Consider the following 24209-nt stretch of genomic DNA (forward strand, 5'->3'; position numbering starts at 1 on the left):
GGAAAGACCCTGCAACGTCTACAGAATGTTGCTACAGGAAGCAGAAAACCCAGCCGTGGGTCTTAATATTATTGCAGAGCTCTCAGGGGCTTTAAGACAACTTGGGAGCTCAGTGAGAACCTGATCACCAGGTACAGTAGGGTGTCAGCATGGGTGATGGGTTGGATGTGAGCTGAACTATGCCCCCAGCTTTGGCCATCCTAGTGGGTTCTTGTGACCTCTCTATGGGACTTTCAAGGGGGAGGGGGCTCTTCCTACCATCACTCTAAAAACTGGGGTGCAAGGGAGAGCAGACAGGCTGGGGAACAATCCCAGCATCAGCCCCCCACCCCCACAAGAGCTGATGCAGATTGTATGAAAGGAGATCCAGGCCCTATTTGTGAGTCTGATTTTATCCTCAGAGTGGAATAAAACTTCCTCTCCAAGGTGAAGTCCAGCATGACATGAGCATGTGCCACTGCCTCTTTAATAGCCCCTAAGCAGCAGCAGAAGAGATGCTGCTGCAGAAATAAGCAGTCTCACGTTCCTGCAGCCTATAGCCCATAGGGTTTAAGGGCTGTATAGGGGGGAGGGATAGCTTACTGGCTTGAGCATTGGCCTGCTAAACCCAGGGTTATGAGCTCAAACCTTGAGGGGGCCACTTAGGGATCTAGAGCAAAATCAGTACTTGGTCCTGCTAGTGAGGCAGGGGGCTGGAGTCAATGCTCCAGCTCCCTCAAATAATCATCTAATTGGGCTGTTACATTTAACTACAAGGCAGTCACTGACACAGATCTACTTAGTCCAGTTGGCACAGATGTTTACAAGCTACCTCCACTGCATTGTTCAGAGGTTCAACTCCACATGCAAATGCCTGGAATTGCCAGGGCTTTAGAACACTGCATCTCTGGCTGCCTCAGTCCTCAGTGGGGCTGCAGCCCCTGTGCTGGAATGTCCATCCCCTCAGAGTTTGTTCTTGTGAATGTGTTGGGGGGACCCAGAAAGAACTGGCAAGTGCAGGATTTTCATTTTATTTACAAGCATGTTTAGGGAGTTATTTGGAAGTATGTACTGGAGGCCCTCAAACTTGTGCAGAACCATAATTACATCTCTACCTCAGTTTCCCCAATGTACTTTCAATAAGTCTAAAGAGATAGATGTATAGTGAGCAGTGTCTCTTCAGGGGTCTAGTTTATCTAACCCAAAGGCAAACCATTACCCAAATAGGCCTCCATCCAGTATCCTAAGGAGCAGGAAGAGGCTGCGTTAACTTTACTCCAACACTTCCACTTATGTCCAGGTCCCTGACTAGTGAGCCCCTCATGATTCAGAGCCCTTCTCTGGAGTCAGGGCCACTTGTCATCAGCCCAGGAAGGGCCTCGGTCCTTGGGTCAAGGGCCACACAGAGGTTAAACCACAATGCCCCTGGTTTCCTCAGAGCAGCATATAATTCCTCTCAGTTGGGGAGCCTACCGCTACCTGGTGAAGTCCTTCCATGAAGACAAGGCATTCATACCCCTTCAGTTTTGTAGCCTTTCACACCAGGAACACTCTTGCTTGGTTCAGGCTGTCAACCCTCCAGGATTGTTGTGTCCAGGAATTCACAATTCAATGGTAATTAAAGATTATGACATGTGATGAAACCTCCAAGAACATGTCCATCCAAACTGGAAACCCTATTCTTGGCTTCCTTTCCTGCTGGCCTTCCTCACCAGTCCCCACTCCTCCCCAGAAGCCCTCTCCTTCTCTCTCTCTGCATTCTGGGGACAGTTCCTCTCCCCAGCACCTCTGTTCCCTAGGACAGGCCACCAGGGGTAGATTCCTAGCCTGCTGCCCTGAGGAATTCTCTCTCACCTGCCTGAGCCCCCATAACCCTTTATAAGGTCCAGGTAATTAACTAGTGTCATGCTGCTTGGGCACTCACTTATCCCGAGAGGGAGCTGGGCTGGGCACTCACTTTAACAGGGCCTGTCACATGTAGGCTGGGAGCAGTGACAAGGTGGCACAATTATCAGCTTGGGAAGAGCCACCCAGTCTGACTGGGTTTGATGGGAAATTGAGTTCTTTGTACAGCAGTCCACAACTTGCAGCCTCACATGCCAGGGTGGCTTTCCCATGTGGCACCTGTGCCTGCCTCTCCTCTCTCTCCCTTACACATGTATAAGCCAGGGTAAAAAGAATCTGACCCCTGCGATATTAACCTTTTGTAACCCTGAGCCAGGGCAGTGTCTGGAGCCTGGCCCGAACACCCAGTCTGTAACCGACACTCCTGTGTGCCACAACCAGCCCCTCATTGGTGACAGCCAAAGGGCAAGTCCCTGCCTCTGCAGAGCTGCTGCAGCTCCCCTGCATCCAGGCACTTCCAAATACGTTGGCTGGTGCTCACTGGACCAGGAGGAGACTCCGCTTTGCTCCAGCTGGCCCTGGAGTCTCCTGGCACTCTAGCCAATACTTCCTGCCTCACCAGTCCCAACCCCAGCACCCTTCCAGCTTCCCCCTGCACCCCAAATCCAGTAAGCCATGGCCCCTGCCCACACCACTCCCCCTCTCTGCCGTATTCCCAAGCCACCCTGTAACCTCCAGCTCAGACAGGACACTCAAAACCACCCTTCCCTAAACCCTGTAAACCAGCCTCTCCACCCCTTCCATTGCCACCACCCACTGCCTGGACACTCACTACAGACTAAGCTCCTCTCCCACAAACCATTTGGGCCACACACACATGCCCCAAACTGGGCTCTGCAGGACGCAACAGCATCTCCTTAGGACTGCCTTTGTTTGCACAACAGGCCTTGCTGACTGGAAAGCGAGGTTGGGGGGAGAGCAGGAAGCCACCACAGCTCACAGGGCTGAGATTTGACTGACAAGTGTCACCAATTTGCCAACAGGTGGCATTTGTCCCTCGAACCCAACATTCCCACCCTCCCTGAGGAGGGGTTTCTCTCCCAGACCCTGCCTCCAACAGCAAGTAGGGGCACTGGGTTGCAAGGCCACGAACGTCTCTAAATACAGGACTGCGTGATGTCCTGGGAAAGCCATGTGTGGCTCCTGATGGCAGCAGTGCCCCAGCCCGAGGAGCACTGGCCAGCTACAGCATAGTCTCATAGGTGGCAAAGGACCACTGATAGCACAGAGCCAGGCCTGTCCAGAGGATCATGGCCAGCGTGAGGCAGGTGGTGACCACAGCCGCTGCCCACAGGTCAGGCCGCTGCCCCTTCACTCGGTTGGGAGCCTCCAAGGGGATCGTGTTGGTGAGGTTCAGCATGTAGCCCAGGCTCCAGCCCACATCCACAGCAGCCACCTGAGAGGAGAGAGCAGAGAAGTTTTATGGACTCACAAGGGGTGGGCACTCAGTGCTGGGCAGGGAAGGAGCTGAATCAGAGCCTTCTTCAGTGATTTACAGCAACACCGAATGCACTTGTTCTTACGTAGTCATTCTGCTGTTCAACAGCCACAGAACCCACCCCGGAGCCCTCGCTTGGCCCCAGAACCCACACCCAGCCCTGGAATCCTCGCACAGCCCTGGAGCCCGCCCTGGAGTCCTCGCCTGGCCCCAGAACCCACTCCAGAGCCCACACCCAGCCCTAGAACCCTCACCCAGCCCTGGAGCCCTCGCCCTGCCCCAGAACCCGCTCCAGAGCCCACACTCGGCCCCGGAGCTCTCATCCAGCCCCAGAACCTGCCCCAGAGTCTACACCTGGGCCTGGAGCTCTCGCCTGGTCCCTGAGCTCTGGCTTGGAGTCTTCTCCTGGCACCAGAACCCACCCCAGAGCCCTCCCACAGCCACAGAACCTGCCCCCATCCTCCATTGCTGTGAAATTGTGCTCTAGAATTTAAATTTGCAACTTTAACAACTAAAGGGCATTGTAGCCCCCACAGTTGGGAAGAAAATGAGAAGCGTGTAAGTGGTGCTGGCTGTGAGCCTGCAGACAGCTCAAGATGAAAGCAGAGAGCCATGACCTGCCTCATTCATCTCAAGGAACTGTTAATTCTGAAACTTAAAGGTGGCAAGTTAAACATCACCAGTTTCATCAGGGAGCATTTCAAGAAGCAGACAGCTAATGTGTTTCTCCCACAACACCAAACCCTGCCATGCCTTTCCAGGTACCAAAACCCTCAGCTGCCCCCTGGCCATGTGCCAAAACCTCCCACCCAGCCTGACAGCTTCAAATGCAGTGCTGCCATGTGAGTGCAAAATCAGGGGGCTGGAGACAGCATCAGGAAAATTGAATGGAATCTCAGCAAACCCAGAGTGACGGGAATGGTTTATTGATTTTCAGATTTCATTCATACAGTCTCCACTGAGCTGCCTCAGAACAGAACATAGGAGTTGCCAAACTGGCTCAGAGCCAACATCCATATGGTCCAGTACCCTGTCTGTGGCAGTGGCCAGCATCAGATGTATCAAGGGAAGGAACAAGAACCTGGCAGTCAGCAGTGAGGGGATAATCTGTCCCGTCCTCCAGCACACACAAATCACATCCTAGTCGATGATCTGCATAGAATGCAGTGATGCTGCTGCAGCAATGCTTAGGCCCACAGAACTACAGAGGATACAGGGGCCTGGGTTAGACTGAGCGTGTCCAGCTGCATGGGAACCAGCTACTCCAACCCTTATTAGGACCCATCTCACAGTGACTCCATTTACCATGACAGCCGTTGCTGTCCTGAAGGAGGACATATTTAAGGCCCTTTTTCTGCACTCTCTCAGGGCTGGGTTACTGACATGCAGAGCACGTACCATCTGCAGGGTTTACAATCCAGACTGGGGGGCTTGGATTCCTGCGATCTGACTGCCTCTCATACCTCATGTGTCAGGCTCACCTGCCACATGGCTGGATTTATGTGAGAGCCAGTGTAATGGAGGGACAAGCCTTGTGGGCTACTGCACCACACTGCACAAATAAGACTCCCAGGTAAGGGAACAGACCTGCAGTGGCTGCAGGAGAATAGGGGCAGGCAGAGCAACTTAAATGCCTTTTCAGTTCCTAATTCTTTGGCTATGGGGAGAGAGAGAAAGACATAAAATGCAACTTTTTTCCAGACTGGCACAATTGTATAATTTGGATTGTGCAATGTAGCTGGGCAGCCACTGGATGGCACCAGTGATTCCAATGCCAAGAACCCCAGCAGGTTGCATTACCCCAGTGAGAGGGAAGAAGTGGAGAGCTATTCCAGTGCCCATGCTGGGCTAGGGGGAGCAGGGTAAAGACTGCACAGGCCCTTTATCTCCATTTCCCCTCAGCTGGGCACTGATAGACCAGATTTCCCTCAGGAGCCCACAGTGGTAAGGCAGGCTGGGGACAGACCTGCTCCAGGGGGCATGACCCAGGCTGCGCAACAGACCTTGCCAGGGAGATGTCCTACCTGCCGGTGGAAATGGATGTTGCTCCATGTCTGGTTGTCAAACTTGTAGCCTTGCAGCAGGAGGGTGAGAATGTAGGTGCTGGCAGCGCAGTAATCCTGCAGGCGGGTCTTGTTCATGCCAGGATCCACCATTTGCACCTAGGGACACGGGGGGCCAGGGTCAGTGCAAACCTGCTGTTCCCATGTAGTGATGCCCAGTTAGCCCATTGGTAACTTTACTTTGGGAAAGAATCATAGACTTTAAGGTCAGAAGGGACCATTATGATCATCTAGTCTGACCTGCACAACGCGGGCCACAGAATCTCACCCACCCACTCCTGTATCAAACCTTTGTCTGAGACACTGAAGTCCTCAAATCATGGTTTAAAGACTTCAAGATGCAGAGAATCTTTCAGCAAATGACCTGTGCCCCATGCTGCAGAGGAAGGCAAAAAAAAAAAAAAAAAACCCAGGACTTCTGCCAATCTGCCCTGGAGGAAAATTCTTTCCTGACCCCAAATATGGCAATCAGCTAAACCCTGAGCACGTGGGCAAGACTCACCAGCCAGACACTCAGGAAAGAATTCTCTGTAGTAACTCAGATCCCATCCCATCTAACATCCCATCACAAGCCATTGGGCATATTTACCGCAGTAGTCAAAGACAAATTAGCGAGCCACAGGTCAGAGAGGCTCTCTTACCCCACTGGCCCCACTCACAGACCTGATATTTCAGCTCCAAGCCAGGCACGTGGCAGAGGCACCCACTGTGCTTTAGATTCCAGTTACCACCAACCTGGGCCAGACCCAAGCTGGGGACGTCAAGAGGGCAGCGAAGTCTCTACACCCTGTCACTGAACCCTAGGCATGCAGCCCCACTCCCCTCACTGCTCTATCCTGCACTCACTCACTGGAATGACCCTCTGCTCTGCCACTGGGATAACTGGGACCCTCAGGACGTTGGGCCCAGCCAAGTCTCTATCCTGAGAGGGCAGGGGGAAGAATCTGTCACCCAGGTTTTGCGTGAGAAGGAGCAGCAGGCCACAGGGTTTCTCCAGGGGAGGTCTCTCCTACAGCATGTTTATCCTCGCTGCTTCCAGTCACCAAGAGACATGGCTCTGGTGCAGGAGCTCTGATCCCTTCAGAACACAGAGCCGCACAGAGGGGCCTCCCCTCCCAGTCCTGCTGCCACAGCTTCCCTATGGCATGGCCCTGGGTCCCTCACACAAGTAACTAGGCTACAGGACACAGCCAAGATGGAAAGTGACTCCTTTTACTAGGCCAGCACAGCCACTGCTGGCTCCGGCTCTGTTGTCTTGGGCTGTTTTGTCTCCCTGCTATAGATAGGGCTTTGCAATTCCCTCTTTCCTGGCTCTCTGCTGCTCCCACTGCTCCATCTTTCCTCTCAGTTTGCTGCCCACACATCAGCAGATCTGATCATGGCGGAATTTACCCCTCAGCCAGATAGTGCACAAGGCAGTGACAGGAACTGGGGTTGGGAACCTAGCAAGATGCATCACCGCTTGGAGATGGAGAAATAATTCAGCACTGCAGCAGGGGCAGTTACACACCCCATGGGGAAATCCTTTGCAGACCACTGACACACAACGAGCCAGGTGAACTCCAGAAAACCCAGGGGGGAGAAGTCTCAGAAGAATTTAGATCCCAAAAGCTAATGATTTGTCCCCCATCTTTCTGCCCAAGCCAAGGCTCCCCCACAAGAAGATCCCAAGAGAAGGAGAATCCCAGCCTGCTAATGATACCCTTGTGTTCTCCAGTTTCCCCCGGCTTCCAGATTCAGGCATTACATGACAGCACCGGCGGCTGCTAACCAGGGGTCTCACCTCCTTCCAGTCCTTAGCACAGAAGTGCTCGATGGTGGCACTGACGTCACTCAAGGGATGCCCACTGGTCAGGTTCAGAAAGTGGAAGACAGAATAAAATCCGGAAAAGGCCTTACAACAAAAAAGCAGGTTAGCCAAGCAGCCAGCCCTCCTCAGTGACACGCTCTCTGCAGGCCAATGGCCTCAGCCACCCCAACTCCTCACTGCAGGCTCCATAAATCAGCTTCCATCTCCCCTAACCGAAAGACTGCAGCCACAGAAAGGAAGCAGGGTGTGGGGCGGATTCTCCCACACTCCTCTGGACATGAAATTAGTGCCAGTGAACAGTGCCTGAAGCAGAGCAATGGGCGTGAGGGCTCTCCATTCACAGCAGGGACCGAACTAGCTAGGGATCTGAACACACTCACTGAGCCACTGCCCATGGCTGGACGCATGACTTCCCAGGGCACATGCTCACAGGGCAGTATTACCACCAAGGCCTATGGGGCAGAGAGGACAGCCCAAGCTTCCTAGTGTCTCGTGAGTTCAACGAACTGAGCCCAGGGAACCCCACTAGTTTTCCCAGCACAGAGAGCTGTAGATAAGAAGGGTTACATTCATGAGATGCAGCTTGCACCAGACAGAGATAGCACTGGAATATAGTCTGATGGGTGCATAGATGGGCAAGAGAAGACATGGGCATATGTCAGTCCAACACCTCCAAAGTCTCTGCACTGGCCTGGGAGCGGGGAAATAACAGGAACTGGGGGAAAGGGGAGTTCAGGAAAGCATGACTGTCCCTGAGAGACAGCATGGACTGAGGCACCAAGCCGCCCAGATCCTGGGCACAGACATTCAGGAACTTCTCCCTAGGTATGAAATGCAGGTTGGGGAGGTTTGGGATTGGCGTGGTATGGGATAGTGGAGCCCATCTTTCCAGGGCCGGCTCCAGGCACCAGCATTCCAAGCAGGTCCTTAGGGCGGCAATCTGCAAGGGGTGGCAGTCTGTGTTTTTTTGTCCCAAAGCAGCGTGCCGAATTGCCATCGCGGATGGTGGGAGCAGTTCGTGTGCCCTTAGGGCGGCACGCGCGTTTCTGCCGCGGCGGCAATTCGGCGGCAGCTTCTATGTTTAGCTGTCCGCAGCAGCGCAGCTTCTGTCTTGCTGCCGCCAAATTGCTGCCGCTGCGGAAACACGCGTGCCGCCCTAATGACACACAGACTGCCCCCGCCATCCACGGCGGCAATTCGGCGCGCTGCTTGGGGCAGCAAAAACAGTAGAGCCGGCTCTGCATTTTCCAACATTCATGCTATGGGGACAGAGGGATATTGTCCCACATCCCTTTGGTGGAAGCCACACGAGCACCACCAGCATCTGGAAGTCTGTCTCCAGGCAAGAGGGACACTGGATTAGAAGCCGGGTGCTGTAGCTCAGAACTGAGGTGTGAGGACAGGAAGGTCCATGTGACCTGCCTATTCACATACCCACAGCATGGCTGGGTGATGCCGGTGCTGCAGAGCTGGGAGCCGCCTCCTTTCTTAAGGCCTCGTCTGGATGGGGACATTGTGTGAATTTAATGTACAGTGAGAATTTAAACAGAATTAGGTCAGTGGATGCTCAGATTGCAGTTCGAGAGACATTTATTTTGGTTTCGCTTTCACCAATTCCTAATCAACGTAGGTGAAACCGAAAAGTAGCCTGGTTTGAACTGAGGGATGTCTACCCTGCAAGCTGAGGAGTGTGATCTCAGGCAGATTTACCTGCATTAGCTTCACCCACACTAGCATGGCTAAAACAAGCAGGGTAGACACAGCAGCGGGGGTCCAGCGCAGGCTAGCAGGACAAACCCCGAGTCCCTGGTGCGCTTGTGAAGCCTGTGTGGCCTCATTACACTGCTATTTGTAGTCGCTCTAACGCTGATAAAACTAGCACAGCTATGGCCACCTGTGCTGCAGTCACCCCTGGTATTGCCATGTAGACGTGCTCTAAGAACCCACACAGGTTTGGGCACTGCTTTACCCACGTTGATTTAGAGTTGAATGTTTGCAACTTGCCCATGTAGACAACACATCCACTTCACTTTCCCATGTTTACAGACAGTTACAAATTGTAACTCGTCCCATGCCCTGCCCCATGTATCCCAGCCCGAGATCACCAAGATGCCATATGCTGGAAGGAAATGTCACAAGAGACATAGCAGCCGCTGGTTCTGTGCACTGGGCTGGTCCTGGCTTTCAGACCTTCACTCGCATTAGTGCCAATGGGAATTTCCCCCCACAGCACCCCCCCGCTGCCTGAGGCACAGGGACCCTCAGCCAGCATGAGATCCCTCAGAACCCAGATCCCACCAGTGTGGTAGCCCGCTAGAAGAGAAGGGAAGGCTTCCTTACAAAGAACTGCCCATGCCCCGGGGGCTGGTAGACCCCGTTGAACCCGCACGTCCTGTTGGCCCCACAGGCTGTGAAGTTGAAGAGTTTCTGGATGGCACTCCTGCACTCCGCGGGGGCTCCTGTCCCCCGCACCGTGAGGATCTGGCTGGGGTCATGTGCAGCTGGTGCCGGGACGCAGGGACTGTCATACAGGGCAGCGGCAGTGACGTTCTCCTCGTATCCCTTGGGGTAGCACGGGTGGGAGATCTGCTGAGAGGTGAGGTTCTCCTAGAGAGAGGGGAACCCGTTAGCAGCTCTCAGGCTAGGGATAGCAGCCAAACCCCCATCCTCACCACTTCACACACACACACAAGCCAGCCGAGTAGTCTGGAACATCCCACAGCGGAGAAAGCAGAGGGCAGCCCAAAGATGCTGCCCATCCCTATGCACACTGGATATTCTTCAGAATCCTGCTGAGGAACCTGCTAATCTCTCAGAGGGAAACATTCCCTTCCCACTCTGGCCCATTCCAAGCAGTGATATCCTTTCCCTCCTTACCCGGCTGCAGGAATCAAACTGTAGGATGGGGAAGGGAAAAAAAATCAGGAAGGGTCTGACCAGCCCCAGCTGCTCTGCTCCTGCAGGCTGATAGCGCTTGTGTACAATCAGCAGAACGGGGGCTGGACTAGGACCAACCCCTCAGCGGCAGTGCTCTGCATTCCTCCCCTTGCGCCCCCACTGGCTCACGGTCCTCCACCCCACTGGCTTCGCTCCTTTGGGAGACATTCACTCCCATGTAACGAAAGATCAAGACAAGATTCACATTATACTCTACGGACGACCACAGAGATTCAGGACCATCCAGGGCTTCCTCAATGGAGATCCTAAGGCAGGAAGGGCGCTAGTTTTGCCATGGATCCTCCTGTGGTTTGCACGTGTACAGCTGAATGGACAATCTCACGCTGGGTTTATCTTTCCTGTCAGGTCACCGTGTGCTAGATCAGCTTGTTTTAAAGGGGAGAGCACACGTAGGGAAGAGCCAAAAGCCAAGGGCAGGCACTGATTCATCTTTACAAAAGCACTCTGCACACTCAGACATTTTGCCCAGCACTTCTCATTCTTTCACTCAACCTGTAACAGGAACTGGAGCCAGCAAACCAAGGGACAGCTTATGGGCTAGGTCCCTCACCAGCAGCAGAATTTCAGCGTCACCTCAGCGAGCCGTGTCTCTCACAAACTCTGCCGCACCTTCCATCGGCCGCCTCTCCCTGTTTAGGCTGCTAACCCTGTGCTTCCAGGAATCTTCTGCCAAACCTTTTGCCTGCTTATTGCCAAGAGCTCCTGCTCCGTCCCTCCTTGACACTGCTGTCTGTCCCAACTGAGCAGGCTCCCTCTTCTAGGAAACACTGCCTCCAAGCTATCATGTGAGCTGTGGTCAGCTGTCTCAGGTGCAGAGCCAAAGCCCCGACAGAGGGCCTTGGGTCACATGCACGTGCCCCAGCACCAGTGCCCTGCTACCAGAAACCCACTGATAGACTGAAAGGGCATCTAGTCTCCCTGCAACTCGCCTCTGCGCAGTCAGATCACAGCTCCCTGCACAAGGAGGCCCATAGATCTGCCGTGGAAGTTAAATGGCACAGGGCCATGCAGAGCCTGCTATGCTACTGGTATTCACGGAGCTGGGTAAAGCTCTGTGCTGCACACACATCCCTGCCTACAGCCAGGGGAGTTAAGCACCACAAGAACTCAAGCTCTGATGCCACCTGGGCCACAGACTCCTCCTGGAGCGTAGGATGAGCCTCTTACAGCAGCTACTGGCACACAGCCACTATCTTTGTTGCCCAACCTGAGATACCTCAGGCCAGCTTTTCAGAGGTGCTTGGCATCCCCAGTTCTAGTCAGTGGGAGCTGCAGGTGCCAGTTGGCTCTGAAAACCAGGTCAGAGACACCTCCAGCGGGTACCCAACATCAGAGGTAATATTTTAAGGTGTTGCCCTCTCTCTTTCTCTTGTGCAGCACAGGGTTAACACTTCCCCCACGGGGAGCAATAGGGGTAAGTAGTTGACAGGTACAAATCTCATTATATGAAGTGCCAAGTTATTACTAGCTTTGCCTTTTGCAGCCAATGGTGCAATCGCTCCATAGGGCCATGTGCACATCCCACTACACTTGTGCTTGTGCTACCAGACTCAGTGAGTCCCTGGCCTGGTGAAGAGGGAATGGGCAGAGTCAGGAGACTACCTCTCTGAGGGATGCAATTAACTTCTTCAAGGCTTGGTTTTCTCCGTAGCAGAGGTAGCTGTGGGTATAAACGGAGTAGTTGGTCCCATACAGCCGGAAGAGGACTTCGGTGCTGTTGTCCTCAATGGCACAACCAGGGTGAAAGGTTATCTGGGTCGAGGCTCCTCCAAGATCCAGCGCTCCCACAACTGCAGCTGTCTCAGGGTGTATCCACATCCCTGTGAAAGAGAACTGCCCCCACCACATGGAATCTGTTCACTGCTGGTGCCTAGAGTTAAGAACCGTGTCACTGGAGGGTCAGGGGATGGAGTGCCCATCTCCACAGGAAAGCAGCATCACAAGCTGAGCAAGGAAGCATGTCTGTTAATCAGTGTCCACAACACTTGCACAGGGATGTGGGGCCTAGGAGACAAGCTGCCACTCAGGGGGTGTCTTTTCCACCACTTAACTAGACATCTGTCTCATCCAAAAGCTGAGGCCTGGCATGGGCCACGGTCTCCCCAAATCCCTCCCGCCATGGAAGTGCTGCTGCCTGCAGCTGACAGGGAGACACCAGCACCCTACTAAGTAAAGAAACACCAGCTCCTCTTGTGAGGGGTTTGGTCCTATGTCAGGGGTGTCAGGGACTCAAAATCCAGCTTCCAGAGCCCTGGATTTTCATGTGGTGTGGGAATTCCCAGATGAAGCCAAGACGGAAAAAGCCAGAGAAGGGAGCATGTCTGGGAAATGAGCTGGGCTGAGACAACCTGCCATGTTGGCTCCTAGTCTGATCCATTTTCCATAGAAAAGGAGCAGCCCGGCCAGCCAAGGTCACTCCCTTCCCTTCCCCCTCTGCCCATGCACTGACCCTGATGAGCGTCTCCAGCAGGTAGTTGATTGTGATCCAGCCAAAGGATCCTTCCTCATTCCCAGAGAGGATCCGAGCACCACGGAAATCTACAGGGTACTGCTTGATGGTCTTGGAGACCTCTGCAAAGACCAGGTCGGCTTTTGTGCTGTTCCGCTCCCTGCACATGAGGAGAGGAGAGGTTCCACTGGGTCCCTGACAGATATGGTGCAGCATGCACAGTGACTGCCTAATCTAATCCCTTCCAGAGTGGTATTAAACCTGAAAACGAGCATCTTCCCTGGAGGTGCCGAAGTGGGTGAGAAAAGGGCCCCCTGCTCCTGACACTCCATCAAGTCAGCCAGTAACAGAAGAGGAATGTAGTTAATGCTTAATTACAAGTTTCTGGCACTTGCAGTTGACATTTTCAATGTATCTCCTCACATTGCCATGGTGCCCCGATGGTAAGAGCCTTACCTAGACCGACTGGTCCTGCAACACCCCCCACACCCCCCGGGAGTTTAGCAGTGCACACATGCACCATTGATATGCAGCCCACTCTGGAGTGGAGGGAAAGCAGTAGGTGCACAAGCTGCATGAGTGTGACAGAGGCACATGGAAAATGTTACTACCTGTGCAGAGCATGGATTTGAGGTCTGTCCCCAAAGACTCCTCCAGCGAATGGCAGGTGACTGAAATGGTTAACCTGGGAGGGAGGAAGGGCCAAGTCAGCCCTGCAGGATTTGTGCCTATGATGAACCGGAGGCTTCACCACCAAGCTATCACTGCCTCATCATTTCAGCCCCACCAGAGGCCAGTGCTGCGGTCACTAGAGAACAGGCCTGTGTGTGGTGGGAACCGGCTTTTCCCTGTGTGGAGCTGCCCTCCTCGCAGTCACTCCCAGTACCTCAGCAGCCGCATGCCTGCAGTAGCGCCCAGGTAGGTGGGCGTTTCTCTCTGTTGCTCTGCAGGGATGATCGTCATGGCCTTGTCCAGACAGGCCCTCAGGCTGGCTCCAGCATTAGCAGGGTTGTCAGCGTAACTGGAGATCCCAGGTCCTGGAATAAAGCATCCCAGTGATAGCCTGAGCTCACCTGAGACACGGACTGGCAATGCTGCTGGCACCTGGGGCTGGAGAGCCCAGAGTGAGGGTCAGTTGTTTGCTGGCATCAGCATGCAGGGAAGAGGAGCATATAGATGTAGGAAAAGTCTGCAGAGGGCCAACCAAGGTCTAGGGGGATCTGCCCTCCTTGCCCCACAGCAAATGACACTCCTGCAGCAGAGCACTGTGGGAGAGGCTGCTCCTGCCTGGTGGCTGGGCCATAGGACACCCATGCATCCTGGGTCTGCCCGTTACCACAACACAGAGCTTGAATGCAGACAAAGGTCGTGGTGTCCAGGCCTGGGGCTGCGTTGGGGACCTCTCATTCCCCAGGCTCACTGCATTTTACAGTACAGCTGGGTGTCACCCCTGCTTTCCAGATAGCAGTCTAGGGATGGGGGACGGTCACACTCACTTCTCCCATTTTGGATTTGTAGGTCTTTGCATGGCACAGAGATGTGGTGGACAGTTCAGTTTCCACCTTTGCTCCCTGGGGTCCACTGCACTATATTGCAGGTAGCTAAAGGACCAAACTCCACCTGTAATATATTCGCTTCTGCTGCACCTTTAATGGCTAAGGCCAAACTCATGCCTGGTGCAACTCCACTGATTTCTGTGGAGTCCCACCAGAGATGAATGAGGCCTAGCTGCTATCCCTGGAACAGAGATCCAGGCAGAAGGAGGTGGTGTTAGGCCTGAGGGGTAATGCAAGTGCAGGGCAGTAAATAGCACAGCAACCTTTGCCCCTGACAGAAGCATTTCACACACATTTGTTGGCACATGGACACAACCAAGTGGAGGGCATAAGGGTGAGAGAGAAACATCTGACTGACCTTGCACGGTGCAGGCCTCAGCCTGGCTGACGATGCCGGTGCCATTCTCTTTATCTGCTGGCCACTGGTAGATGTAGAGAGCCGTGTGCGAGGAGCCGGCGTCAAACACCATCCCATACTGAAGGGGGAGCCAGGAGGGAAGATGGCATCACAGAGCGCTCACTGCTGCACAAGGGCTGCTGTATGTGTTCTCAACTCTTGCATACAAAGAATTGCACTTTCAGGCTTGACCTTCCAGCCTGGCTTTAACCAGGCCTTTGTTTCTATCCCTTGGGTTTTGCAGCTAGATAAAGTTCCAAGGTGGAAAGGAAAGTGAGGTGCGAAACAGCAAGTCTCACACCCCTGCAGTGACATTCACAGAGCTCTCAGGAGTTGGAGACACACGTGGAATGGCTCAAATCTGTGGGCCTGTTCACGGCTATCGGGGGCTGGGATATCAGGAAGTGGTAGTTTTGCAACAGTCTTAGAAAAGCAAGAATGAAAGAGACAACAGGGAAGGAACATGAAACCCTGGAAAGGAGGACAGAGGAGAGGAAACATACAAGATACTCATGAGATCGGAAAAGAGAAAGTAGAAATAAAAGTTAAGAGAAACTAGTTTAGTTACACAGCAGAACCATTAACAGACAGGAAGACACACAGCAGGTCTGGGGACATGGAAAAGGATGTGACACTATTTCTAACAGGCTATCAAAGCCACACAGCTTGTGGAGGTTTCTGTATCAGTCATTGCAGGCAATGTACTCTACCTTGGTTCTTGCAGGCAGATAAACGTCCTTCACTTGAACAAGGATGAGGATGAGGGTAGCTATTCCTGAAGCTGCAGCCACTACAAGAAGGCACCTGACATCCTGCCCTAACATTTCTGCGCCAATCTGTGAGCAAAGCAGAAGCTGTGTCAAGACAAACACATCCCATCTTCCTGCTTTCCAGCCAGTTCCTGGGTTTACTCTTAAAGATAGTTCAGGACAAGGGCGGTGGGTGACTAACACGTCCCATTGAGCCTGTCACCGCTGCAGTGAGTCTGTTCCCAGCTCCACAAGCATACATTATTTGAGCAATTGTACATCCTGATGGTACAGCAAACAAGATGACCCTGGTGGTGGGTTTGGTGCAGGGAGGAGCAGAGGAGGCTCAGAGAGGAAAGAGCTCCCATAAGACCAAATAACAATATGCAGGCCTGGCCCAGCCCAGAGAGGCTGAACTGCTGGTGACTGCTACTTCTGCTCTATGCCACACCATGCAGAGCACAGCTCAAGTTGCGGTAGGCCCTTGGCATAACGACTTGAGGAGAACAGCCAATCAAAATGCCACCCCCATTGTCCAACTCCATCACCTCTGACCCCATGGCAGGTTCTGCTCTCCTAGTTAGCAGACAGTCATCCAGACTGTAACCCAAAGCTGAAGTGCAAGATCCTGCACCATTTCTAGATTCACTTTCCATTCCTTGCCCCTCCCCACATTCGCCTCCCCTTTCTAGACTAGTAGAGCTGTTTGGGTCTGGTGGGAGACAGGGCACATACATTGGATCTAGGGCTATGGGATGGGGACAGGTTTGATTTTTGTTTAAAATATATTTAATACAGAAAAATAAAGAGGCTTGGGAGTGTAATGACATGCATGCAAAGATAGCACTTTACATCTTTCATAACTTAAGACACACACACATGCAGTACGGAGAGAAGAACCCTCATTTTACAAATGGATTCAGAGGTTAAACATTCCAGGCCTCAGAGGGAAAAGGTGAACCTGGAGCTTAGTTCTGTGCTCTCGCATTAAGGGGTGCCAGGTGTTGTCTGGGTGCGTGAGACCAGAAAGCTCAGCTATGCCGTATGGCACTGTTTCAAGCCAATTATTTCTTGTGAATAGTCTTTGGACAGGTTACTCCTAGGGAAATTCTGTGCTACCCCCCTCCCCCCGCTTTGCTTCCTTGCAGAAAATGGTTTCTGTGGGGAAGGAGAAGCTGCACCAGTGTTCACTCACCCCTCCAGGCATCTCCACAGCTCATATGCAAATATTCAGGCAGCCAGGGGGAGAAGTAAATCACTGGCTGGAGGAGGGTCTGGGGATGCCCCGGCAACTCACGGACCTTAGTCACAGGTGGGGAGGCAGGGGAAGAGGACGGAGACAGAGTCCCCCCTCCCACTTCCTTGCCCTGAGCAGACAGGGCTGGGTCAGATCAAGCCCCAGAAACTTCCCCTGGCTGCAGGAAGCTCTGCACCTGGGGTGGGGGTGGGGGTTCTGGGATTGGGTAGAGTCTCAGCGGAAGGGTTTGGTGCAGCGGGGTCCAGATGCATGGGGGCTGAGTGGAGAAGGGAAGCAGCTCCTTGTACAGTGACCCCTCCATCCACTCGGAACCAACCCCCACCGAGCTCCCCAAACCCCCACCACGCCGAGCCGAGCCTCCTGCATGAGGAGCCCCTCCATACCCAGACCCCCACCTCACCAAGCCCCAACCAGCTACACCTTGACTCCCACCCAGCCCCACTCCGTCCCCACACTGAGCCCTAACCACCTTCACCTTGCCCCTCGTTGCAGAGTCCCATTCACCCCGCACCCAGAATCCTGCACCAAGCCCCTGTGCCCCAGATTCCCCCCTGCACCCAGACCCCCCACTCAGCTGTCCACAATCAGACTGCGCCACACAGAACCCTGGTACGCTTGAGGGAATTCTGCACCGAAAAATTTTAAAATGTAAAATTCTAAAAAGTTCTGCATATTTTAATTGTCAAAATAACATGGAAACACAATAACAATATAATCACATCATTTTCAATTATTTTGGTAATTTATTTCAAATTACTTGTCAACAAATAACTGAAAATGGTATGATTATAAAGTTCTTTTGACAAATAGGCAGAATTTTGCAAAATTTTAAAATATTGTGCACAGCATATTGAATTTTTTTGACACAGAATATTGAATTTTTTGGCACAGAATTCCCTAAGGAGTAGACAGGTGGTGGGATTTTCTTTTGAGATCTTGTGTTCCAGTAATTTCATCACTGGTCAACCCACTCTGGTCTTTCTGTTCTCTCTGCCAGACTGGTCACACAGCCCCGTGCCAACAAGGTAAAGAGCAGGGAAGGGTTAAGCAGGGAGAGGAATGTGATTGAGAAGGAAAAAGAGGGAAACAAGCAATTCCTGATGCATGAAGGGAATATTCATTATCTGAATCCAAAAGAAAATGAAAACATTTCAGAAGAGATTGGCCGTGTTCTTGCCATTTGTTTTCTAATGCCCCTGTCTTCTCGCTGCTGCACATCAGCTGAGAGGTCTGTTCTTTTCAGTGGTGTAGCATGGGAAGAGCAGTCCATCAAGACAGGTCAGCAAGCAACACACATGCACACAGGATTTCCAAAATGCTTCCAATTCCCCCCATTTCAATTCAATCCAACAAACAACAACGTCATCTCCCTGAGCTATAACTGCCCGGGGGTAGGTACAGCTTCATGAGAACTGGATAACCCATCCTGGACAATGATCCCTCACTTTCACAGGCTTTGGGTGGCAGGCCAGCCCTCGCCCACAGACAACTCGCCAACCTGAAGCATATTCTCACCGGTAACTACACACCACATCATAGTAACTCTAACTCGGGAACCAATCCATGCAACAAACTTCGATGCCAGCTCTGCCCACATATCTACACCAGCGACACCGATCACAGGACCTAACCAGATCAGCCCACCATCACCGGTTCATTCACTTGCACGTTCCACCAAATGTAATATACACCATCATATGCCAGCAATGCCCCTCTGCTATGTACATCGGCCAAACTGGACAGTCTCCCGTAAAAGGATAAATGGACACAAATCAGATATTAGGAATGGCCAATATATAAAAACCTGATAGGAGACACTTCAATCCCCCGGACACACAATAGCAGATTTAAAAGGTAGCCATCCTGCAGGAAAAAAACTTCAGGACCAGACTTCAAAGAGAAACTGCTGAGCTTCAGTTCATCTGCAAATTTGACACCATCCGCTCAGGATTAAACAAAGCTGTCTGAATGCTCTAGCAACTACAAAAGCAGTTTTTCCTCCTTGGTGTTCACATCTCAATTGCTAGAAGAGGACCCGTCCTCCCTGATTGAACTAACCTCATTATTTCTAGCCTGATTCTTGTCTGCATATTTATTCTTGCCCTGAAATTTCCACTACATGCATCCGAAGAAGTGGGTATTCACCCACGAAAGCTCATCTTCCAATACATCTGTTAGTCTATAAGGTGCCACAGGACTCATTGCTGCTTTTACAGATCCAGACTAACACGGCTACCCATCTAATACTGGATAGGGAATGGTTCTCCTGTCCTGCAAAAATGTTCAGGAGTAAGAAATATTTTTGCATTCTGAATCAGGATGAAAAATCAAAACCTTGAATGTTTGTGTGACCTGAAAATCTGAAAACAATTTCAGTTCAGGCCAATAAAACCATTTTGTTTCAACAATGTAAAAAATTTCATTTTGGTTTGACCCTTTTTTAGCGTAAACTACAAAGCCAAAAGGCATCTTGAATAGGAAAACCGGAATTCTTCATTTTGACAAATCTCAAAATGAAACATCTACAGTTTCAAAACTTTTTGCTGAAAAACTTTTGAGTTGAGAATTTTATCACAACCCGCCCTTCCCCATGAAAACGGTGGGTTTTGATGACTCGCCCATTCTTCAACACAGAACTATATTGTCAAAAAGCTTCTGCTAATCACTAGTATTGTAGCTGTGGTGGCATGGGCAGCAGTGAGCAGGAGCACAGGCTAGCCGACCCGAGGACATTCCCACCGGGGCTGAGTGAGTGCTACTGTGGCTATTTTTAGGGCATCAGCTCAATGGGAGCTAGCACAAGCATGTCTGTTCGAGCTGGGAATCACACTCCAGCTCCAAGCAGAGCCACAGCCTAAGGGTACGTCTACACTTATGGCAGCATGTAGAGGACAGCTGTGTGCCAAGCTAGCACAGGTATAAATATGAGTGTAGACAGTGAGGTACAGCTTAGGTGAGAAGAGTAGAGCTCCCTAATGCCTGATCCCCCATGGCAGGTACCCTACCCGGTTATACATGCCCAAGCTGTGCCTCCCATGTCTATGCAGCTACTTTTAGCAGCTTTTTCTTACTGCCGCCCCCTGCTCTTCATGTGGCTACACACTGCAGTGACAAGTGTGGATGCACCCTGCTGGAGGGAGGGGGGTAATAGTTCAGCAGTTTGAGCATTGGCCTGCTAAACCCAGGGTTGTGAGCTCAATCCTTGAGGGGGCCATTTAGGGATCTGGGACAAAAATCTGTCTGGGGAATATGTCCTGCTTTGAGCAGGGGGCTGGACTAGATGACCTCCTGAGGTCCCTTCCAATCCTGATATTCAATGATTCATGGCAGCATACAGCTATGCATGTAGTGCCTGTACCCTACATGCCACTGTAAGTGCAGACAAGGCACAAAAGTGGCATGTGTTTTGGGGTTCCTGGTTCTGCTTGCAGGTAGGGGGCTCTGTGGGGAAGCATGCGATCAGAATCAGTCTGAAAAGAGCAAGCTGGAACAAGATGGGGTGAGTTGTGCCTCTCTGCCTTAGGGAGCAGCCTGCTTCATCTCTCTCTGGTTTTGGTTTCTATAAGTTATCGCTTTGGATTCTAAGAATAAAAGTAGTGCTATGCTACAACCCTCAAGCAAGAGTATTTGATGTTCTTATTTAACTTCTCTGTGTGTTTGCCTTGAACATAATACCGTCTGAGGCCAATTTCTCTTGTGCTTGGAAAGAGCAATCATATAAGATCCCTTCTTCAAAGGCCTCACAAACGAGATAGTAAATGGATTTCAAAAATGGACCTTGGCCAAAATCTTGGGTCCACAATCTGACTGAATCCCTCTCTCCCACGTCTGTGTGTTGATTGCCTTTGTAGGGTGTAAGAATTACAGGTCTTACATCTAAGTCTTCCTCTGTGTTTGTATAGTGCCTGATACAACACAGCCCTGATCTGGACTGGGCCCTCCTAGCACTAGCACAATCCAAATAAATAGCCAGACAGCCCCCAGACTTTGGGGGAATGTTGATCGCACTCAGGCAGACACCAAACCCAGTTCACCAGTAGCTGTCAGCATTAGAAAGCCCTACAGCAGGCTCTAAAACACTGTAATGCTCTCCCCTCTGGCCAGACCCCTGGGCTCCCGCAGTTAAAACTGAGCAGGAAATATCGGGAGAAGTCTCTTTTTCACTAGCCCGCACAAAGTGTGGAGCCTGGCAGAGGGATTGTATCAAGGGCAGCAGAGGAAAGCACATACCAACCACAAGCCAGCAGTTTCTGTTAGCCTGACCCAAAGCCCAGGGGAGCACCCTGGTGGCATTGCACAGGGTACTGAAGAGGAGTTCCCAGCCACGGTCAGGAGAGTTAAGTGGAGGCTGAAGTCAATGGGAATGGTGCCCACTGACACGTGGGCTAAGCTTGGCCCATGCTCTGCTGAGGTGCTGGGCAGCTGACGAACGTGGGAACAGGACCAGCCCTAGACCTTTTACCACCCAAGGAGGGAAAAAACAAAAAACAACCTGGCCAAATGTTGCTCCAGCTGTTGGCACCCTAGGGCAACCTCCCTGGTCCCCCACCCCAAGGCCAGGCCTTACTGGGAATGGCAGCTCTCCGTGATGTGTCTGAGCATGGTCCGGGTGCGAAGCTTGTTCGGCATGTCCAAATTCACTTCCCAAAACTGACTCCCCACAGCTGGCAGACAGAGGCAGCGTAGGCACAGGGCAGAGAGTCTCCACGTGCTCCTCCCCCTCCTCCCATCCTGCTCACCTCCCCAGCAGGAAATGAGATGCTGTGCAGAGAAACTAACTGGGCCATTGAGAATATAGCCATAAGGGAGCCAGTCCAGAGGAGGGAAAGGGCAGGTTATTCTAGGGATCTCTAGAGCTGGCTAACCCTTGCGTGAGCTGGGCATTGATGGGCCTTGGGGTGCCCAATGGGCTGTACTGCCTGTGCCACAACCAAAGTGCAACAACAGCATCCTCTGCCATGTGCTCTGGACTCTCGCTGGCACTAGAGGCTATAGAGGCTGGACGTTAGATGGGAGGTAGGATGTGGTGAGAATGTGGCACAGTAAGGTTACGCTGTAGGAAACATGCAGTGATGCAGCTTCTCTTTCACTTCACCCAGTTCACATTACATGGTTTTTCTTCTCTTCACACCCTGAGTAAAGCCCAGGAAAGGTAATGCCTGAGAGGTTCCTTCAGCGCTAATGATGCCCCCTGTGACAGTGCAGGGAGTTCAGAGGTTAGCCTGCTCTCTGGTCACTGAGAGGGGAACTAGTGCAGGAGGAGAAACTGACTGGGGTATTGATCCAGTCAGGCTGCTGGGCTGGGAGGGTAAGAACTCAACTGGCTCCATGAGCCCTGGGCTCATAAAAAAGGCACAGGAAGGAAGGTCGTGCAGGGAAGAGAAGGAGGAACAGGGCTAGCGAAGTCTAGCCATGCAGAGGCCTCAGTAGGGAGATCTCTGTTCCTGTCACATCCTGCTGAGAGGTCCTAAAGCTCTGCAGAGTGTAAACACGCAGGAGCCCGGAGGACTGTGGTGATATTGGTGAAGGGGAATCGAAATAAAGTTTCACTGAGCGCACACCCGGTGGAGTCCATGTGGTTTCTGCAGGGAAGAGGATGAGGCAGAGACAGGCCCTCGTCAGACTCCCAAACCCCCTAAATGGTGAATTATAGGAACAGCCCTGAACTGGCCCCAGGGAGAGAGATGAGATGATCTAACAGAGATCAAGTCTTGAATTTTACATGTAATATAGGCTAGGTTAAAAGGTGGCAAATTCAAAACAAATAGAAGTAAATACTATTTCACACAGTGCACAGCTAGACTGTGGAACTCCCTGCCACAGAAAATCAACAAGGCCAATTTACTTAGATTGTAGGGCAGAGGCTGCCTCCTTGTAGAGTACCTGGCAAACTGGAGGTCCTGGTCCATGACTGGGGCTCCTAGGTGCTACCACAATACAGACCAGGACAATGCAAGATTGGGCATTTACAGGGATAACAAGAGGGATGGCTGACAACACTCCCGCGGGGATATTACAGTGTCTGCCTCCAGGGCTGAGCCAGGCCCCCGCAGAGCTGCCTACTGCAGGGTGCTCGCCCCTGCTCGGGAGCCGCTGCTGCCTGTGCAGCCAGGACACAGGGCGAGGGGCCCTTGGGACGGATCCAGGCCGGCAGGAGCCGCAGGGAGCCACGTGCCCAACTCCCCCGGGCTCCTCCCGCCACTCCGCTGGGGAGCGCGGGGAACGGGCAGGACTCGCGCCCCCCGGCACCGACCGTGACAGCAAAGGGGACTCGGAGCAGCCCGCGAGCCAGGGCAGCGGCCGGGCTCTCTCGTTACCTGCCGCGCGGGAGTCCAGGGCAGCTGCCTCCTGCTGCGGAGCCCGCAGCCCCTGCAGCCCGCAGGAGCCCCACGCTGTCAGGCGGCCCTGCCCCAAGGCAGCGGCTGCGGCTTTGCAGATGTAGCCGAGGAGCGAGCGCTGGCGCCTCGCTGACCCCGCTCTGCTCGGCTGCTGCTTCCTGCTCCGCAGAAGCAAAGCGAAAGCAAAGCCGCTGCCAAGACCCTCCCCGCCCGGGTTTCCAGCCTCCCGGCCCAGCCCAAACGTCTCTGGTAAGGGCCACTCAGGTGGCTCGGGCTCTGAGATTCAGCGCCAGGGGTTTTTCTTTACGCTGCCAAGTTCTCTGCTGCTTTCCTCCTTCCCATCCCCTCTCTCGCTCTTTGCCTTACCACTGTCCAACTGTAAATGGACCCTTCTTAGTGCCAAAGAGAGAAGCGCAGTCTGGGTTAAATGGGGACAAGTTGTTCGCCCCCCCAGGACAGAGTCAGAGAAATTCTCCTGCAGACACACAGGTCTCGTCCACACTGGGAAGCTGGGCCAGGCTCCTAGCTACAGCAGCATAGCTCTCAAACTCTGCTAGTGCAGATGCAGCTGGAGCTGGCAGCCTATAGCACTAACCTGCTTGCTTCTGTCTTTCTTATAGTTTAAGTATTTGATGTATTGTAATAGATTTATATTACAAATAAGTTTGGCTGTAATGCAAGAGACCTACAGGCCAAAAAAAAAAAAATCCAAAAAAAAAACAAAAAACCCACCTGTATGTTAAGCTAAGGTAAAGTTAGCTTCTCTACATTAAAAGCAGCAAAGAGTCCTGTGGCACCTTATAGACTAACAGACATTTTGGAGCATGAGCTTTCGTGAGTGAATACCCACTTCGTCAGATGCATGTAGCGGAAATTTCACCCACGAAAGCTCATGCTCCAAAACGTCTGTTAGGCCTTGGCTACACTTGCAAGTTGCAGCGCTGGTGAGGGGGTTACAGCGCCGCAACTTACTCGGTGTCCACACTTACAAAGCTCAGCCAGCGCTGCAACTCCCTGTCTGCAGCACTGGCTGTACTCCTGGTCTGCTACGGTGGTGTAGCGAATCCACGCTGGTGATGCAGCACTGGTCATCAGGTGTGGACACTCACCAGCACTGTAATTGGCCTCCAGGGTATTAGGAGGTATCCCAGCATACCTTTTCAGCCTCTCTGGTCATCATTTCACACTCCACTGCCCTGGGCTCAGGTGACCCACCCTTTAAATGCCCCGGGAATTTTAAAAAGATCCGCCTTCCTGTTTGCTCAGCGACGGCGTGGAGTCAATCAATCAATCAATCAATCAGTCAGTG

At 52.4% G+C, this 24209-nt stretch overlaps 1 protein-coding gene across 3 annotated transcripts; it reads right to left on the bottom strand.

The window, feature by feature from the left end:
- Nucleotides 1-994: 994 nt before the first annotated feature.
- Nucleotides 995-23367, bottom strand: LOC116838103 (ectonucleoside triphosphate diphosphohydrolase 8-like). Of its 3 annotated transcripts, none has more exons than XM_032803102.2 (10): nt 23267-23367; nt 15266-15391; nt 14517-14634; nt 13489-13639; nt 12603-12762; nt 11756-11986; nt 9536-9802; nt 7169-7279; nt 5347-5484; nt 995-3280 (listed from the first exon to the last, which is right to left on the bottom strand). In XM_032803102.2, the coding sequence occupies exons 2-10, from the start codon at nt 15377-15379 to the stop codon at nt 3068-3070; spliced, it is 1503 nt and encodes a 500-aa protein (XP_032658993.1). In that variant the 5' UTR covers nt 15380-15391; nt 23267-23367; the 3' UTR covers nt 995-3067. The 3 variants fall into 3 exon arrangements, with proteins under 3 accessions (XP_032658993.1, XP_032658992.1, XP_074916632.1); XM_032803101.2 differs by lacking the exon at nt 23267-23367 and adding an exon at nt 22880-23243; XM_075060531.1 differs by lacking the exon at nt 23267-23367 and adding an exon at nt 22446-22466.
- Between the last annotated feature and the right edge of the window lie 842 nt (nt 23368-24209).

The sequence above is a fragment of the Chelonoidis abingdonii genome, chromosome 24, assembly GCF_003597395.2.
Source record: "Chelonoidis abingdonii isolate Lonesome George chromosome 24, CheloAbing_2.0, whole genome shotgun sequence".
In the NCBI taxonomy this organism is placed as follows: Eukaryota; Metazoa; Chordata; order Testudines; family Testudinidae; genus Chelonoidis; species Chelonoidis abingdonii.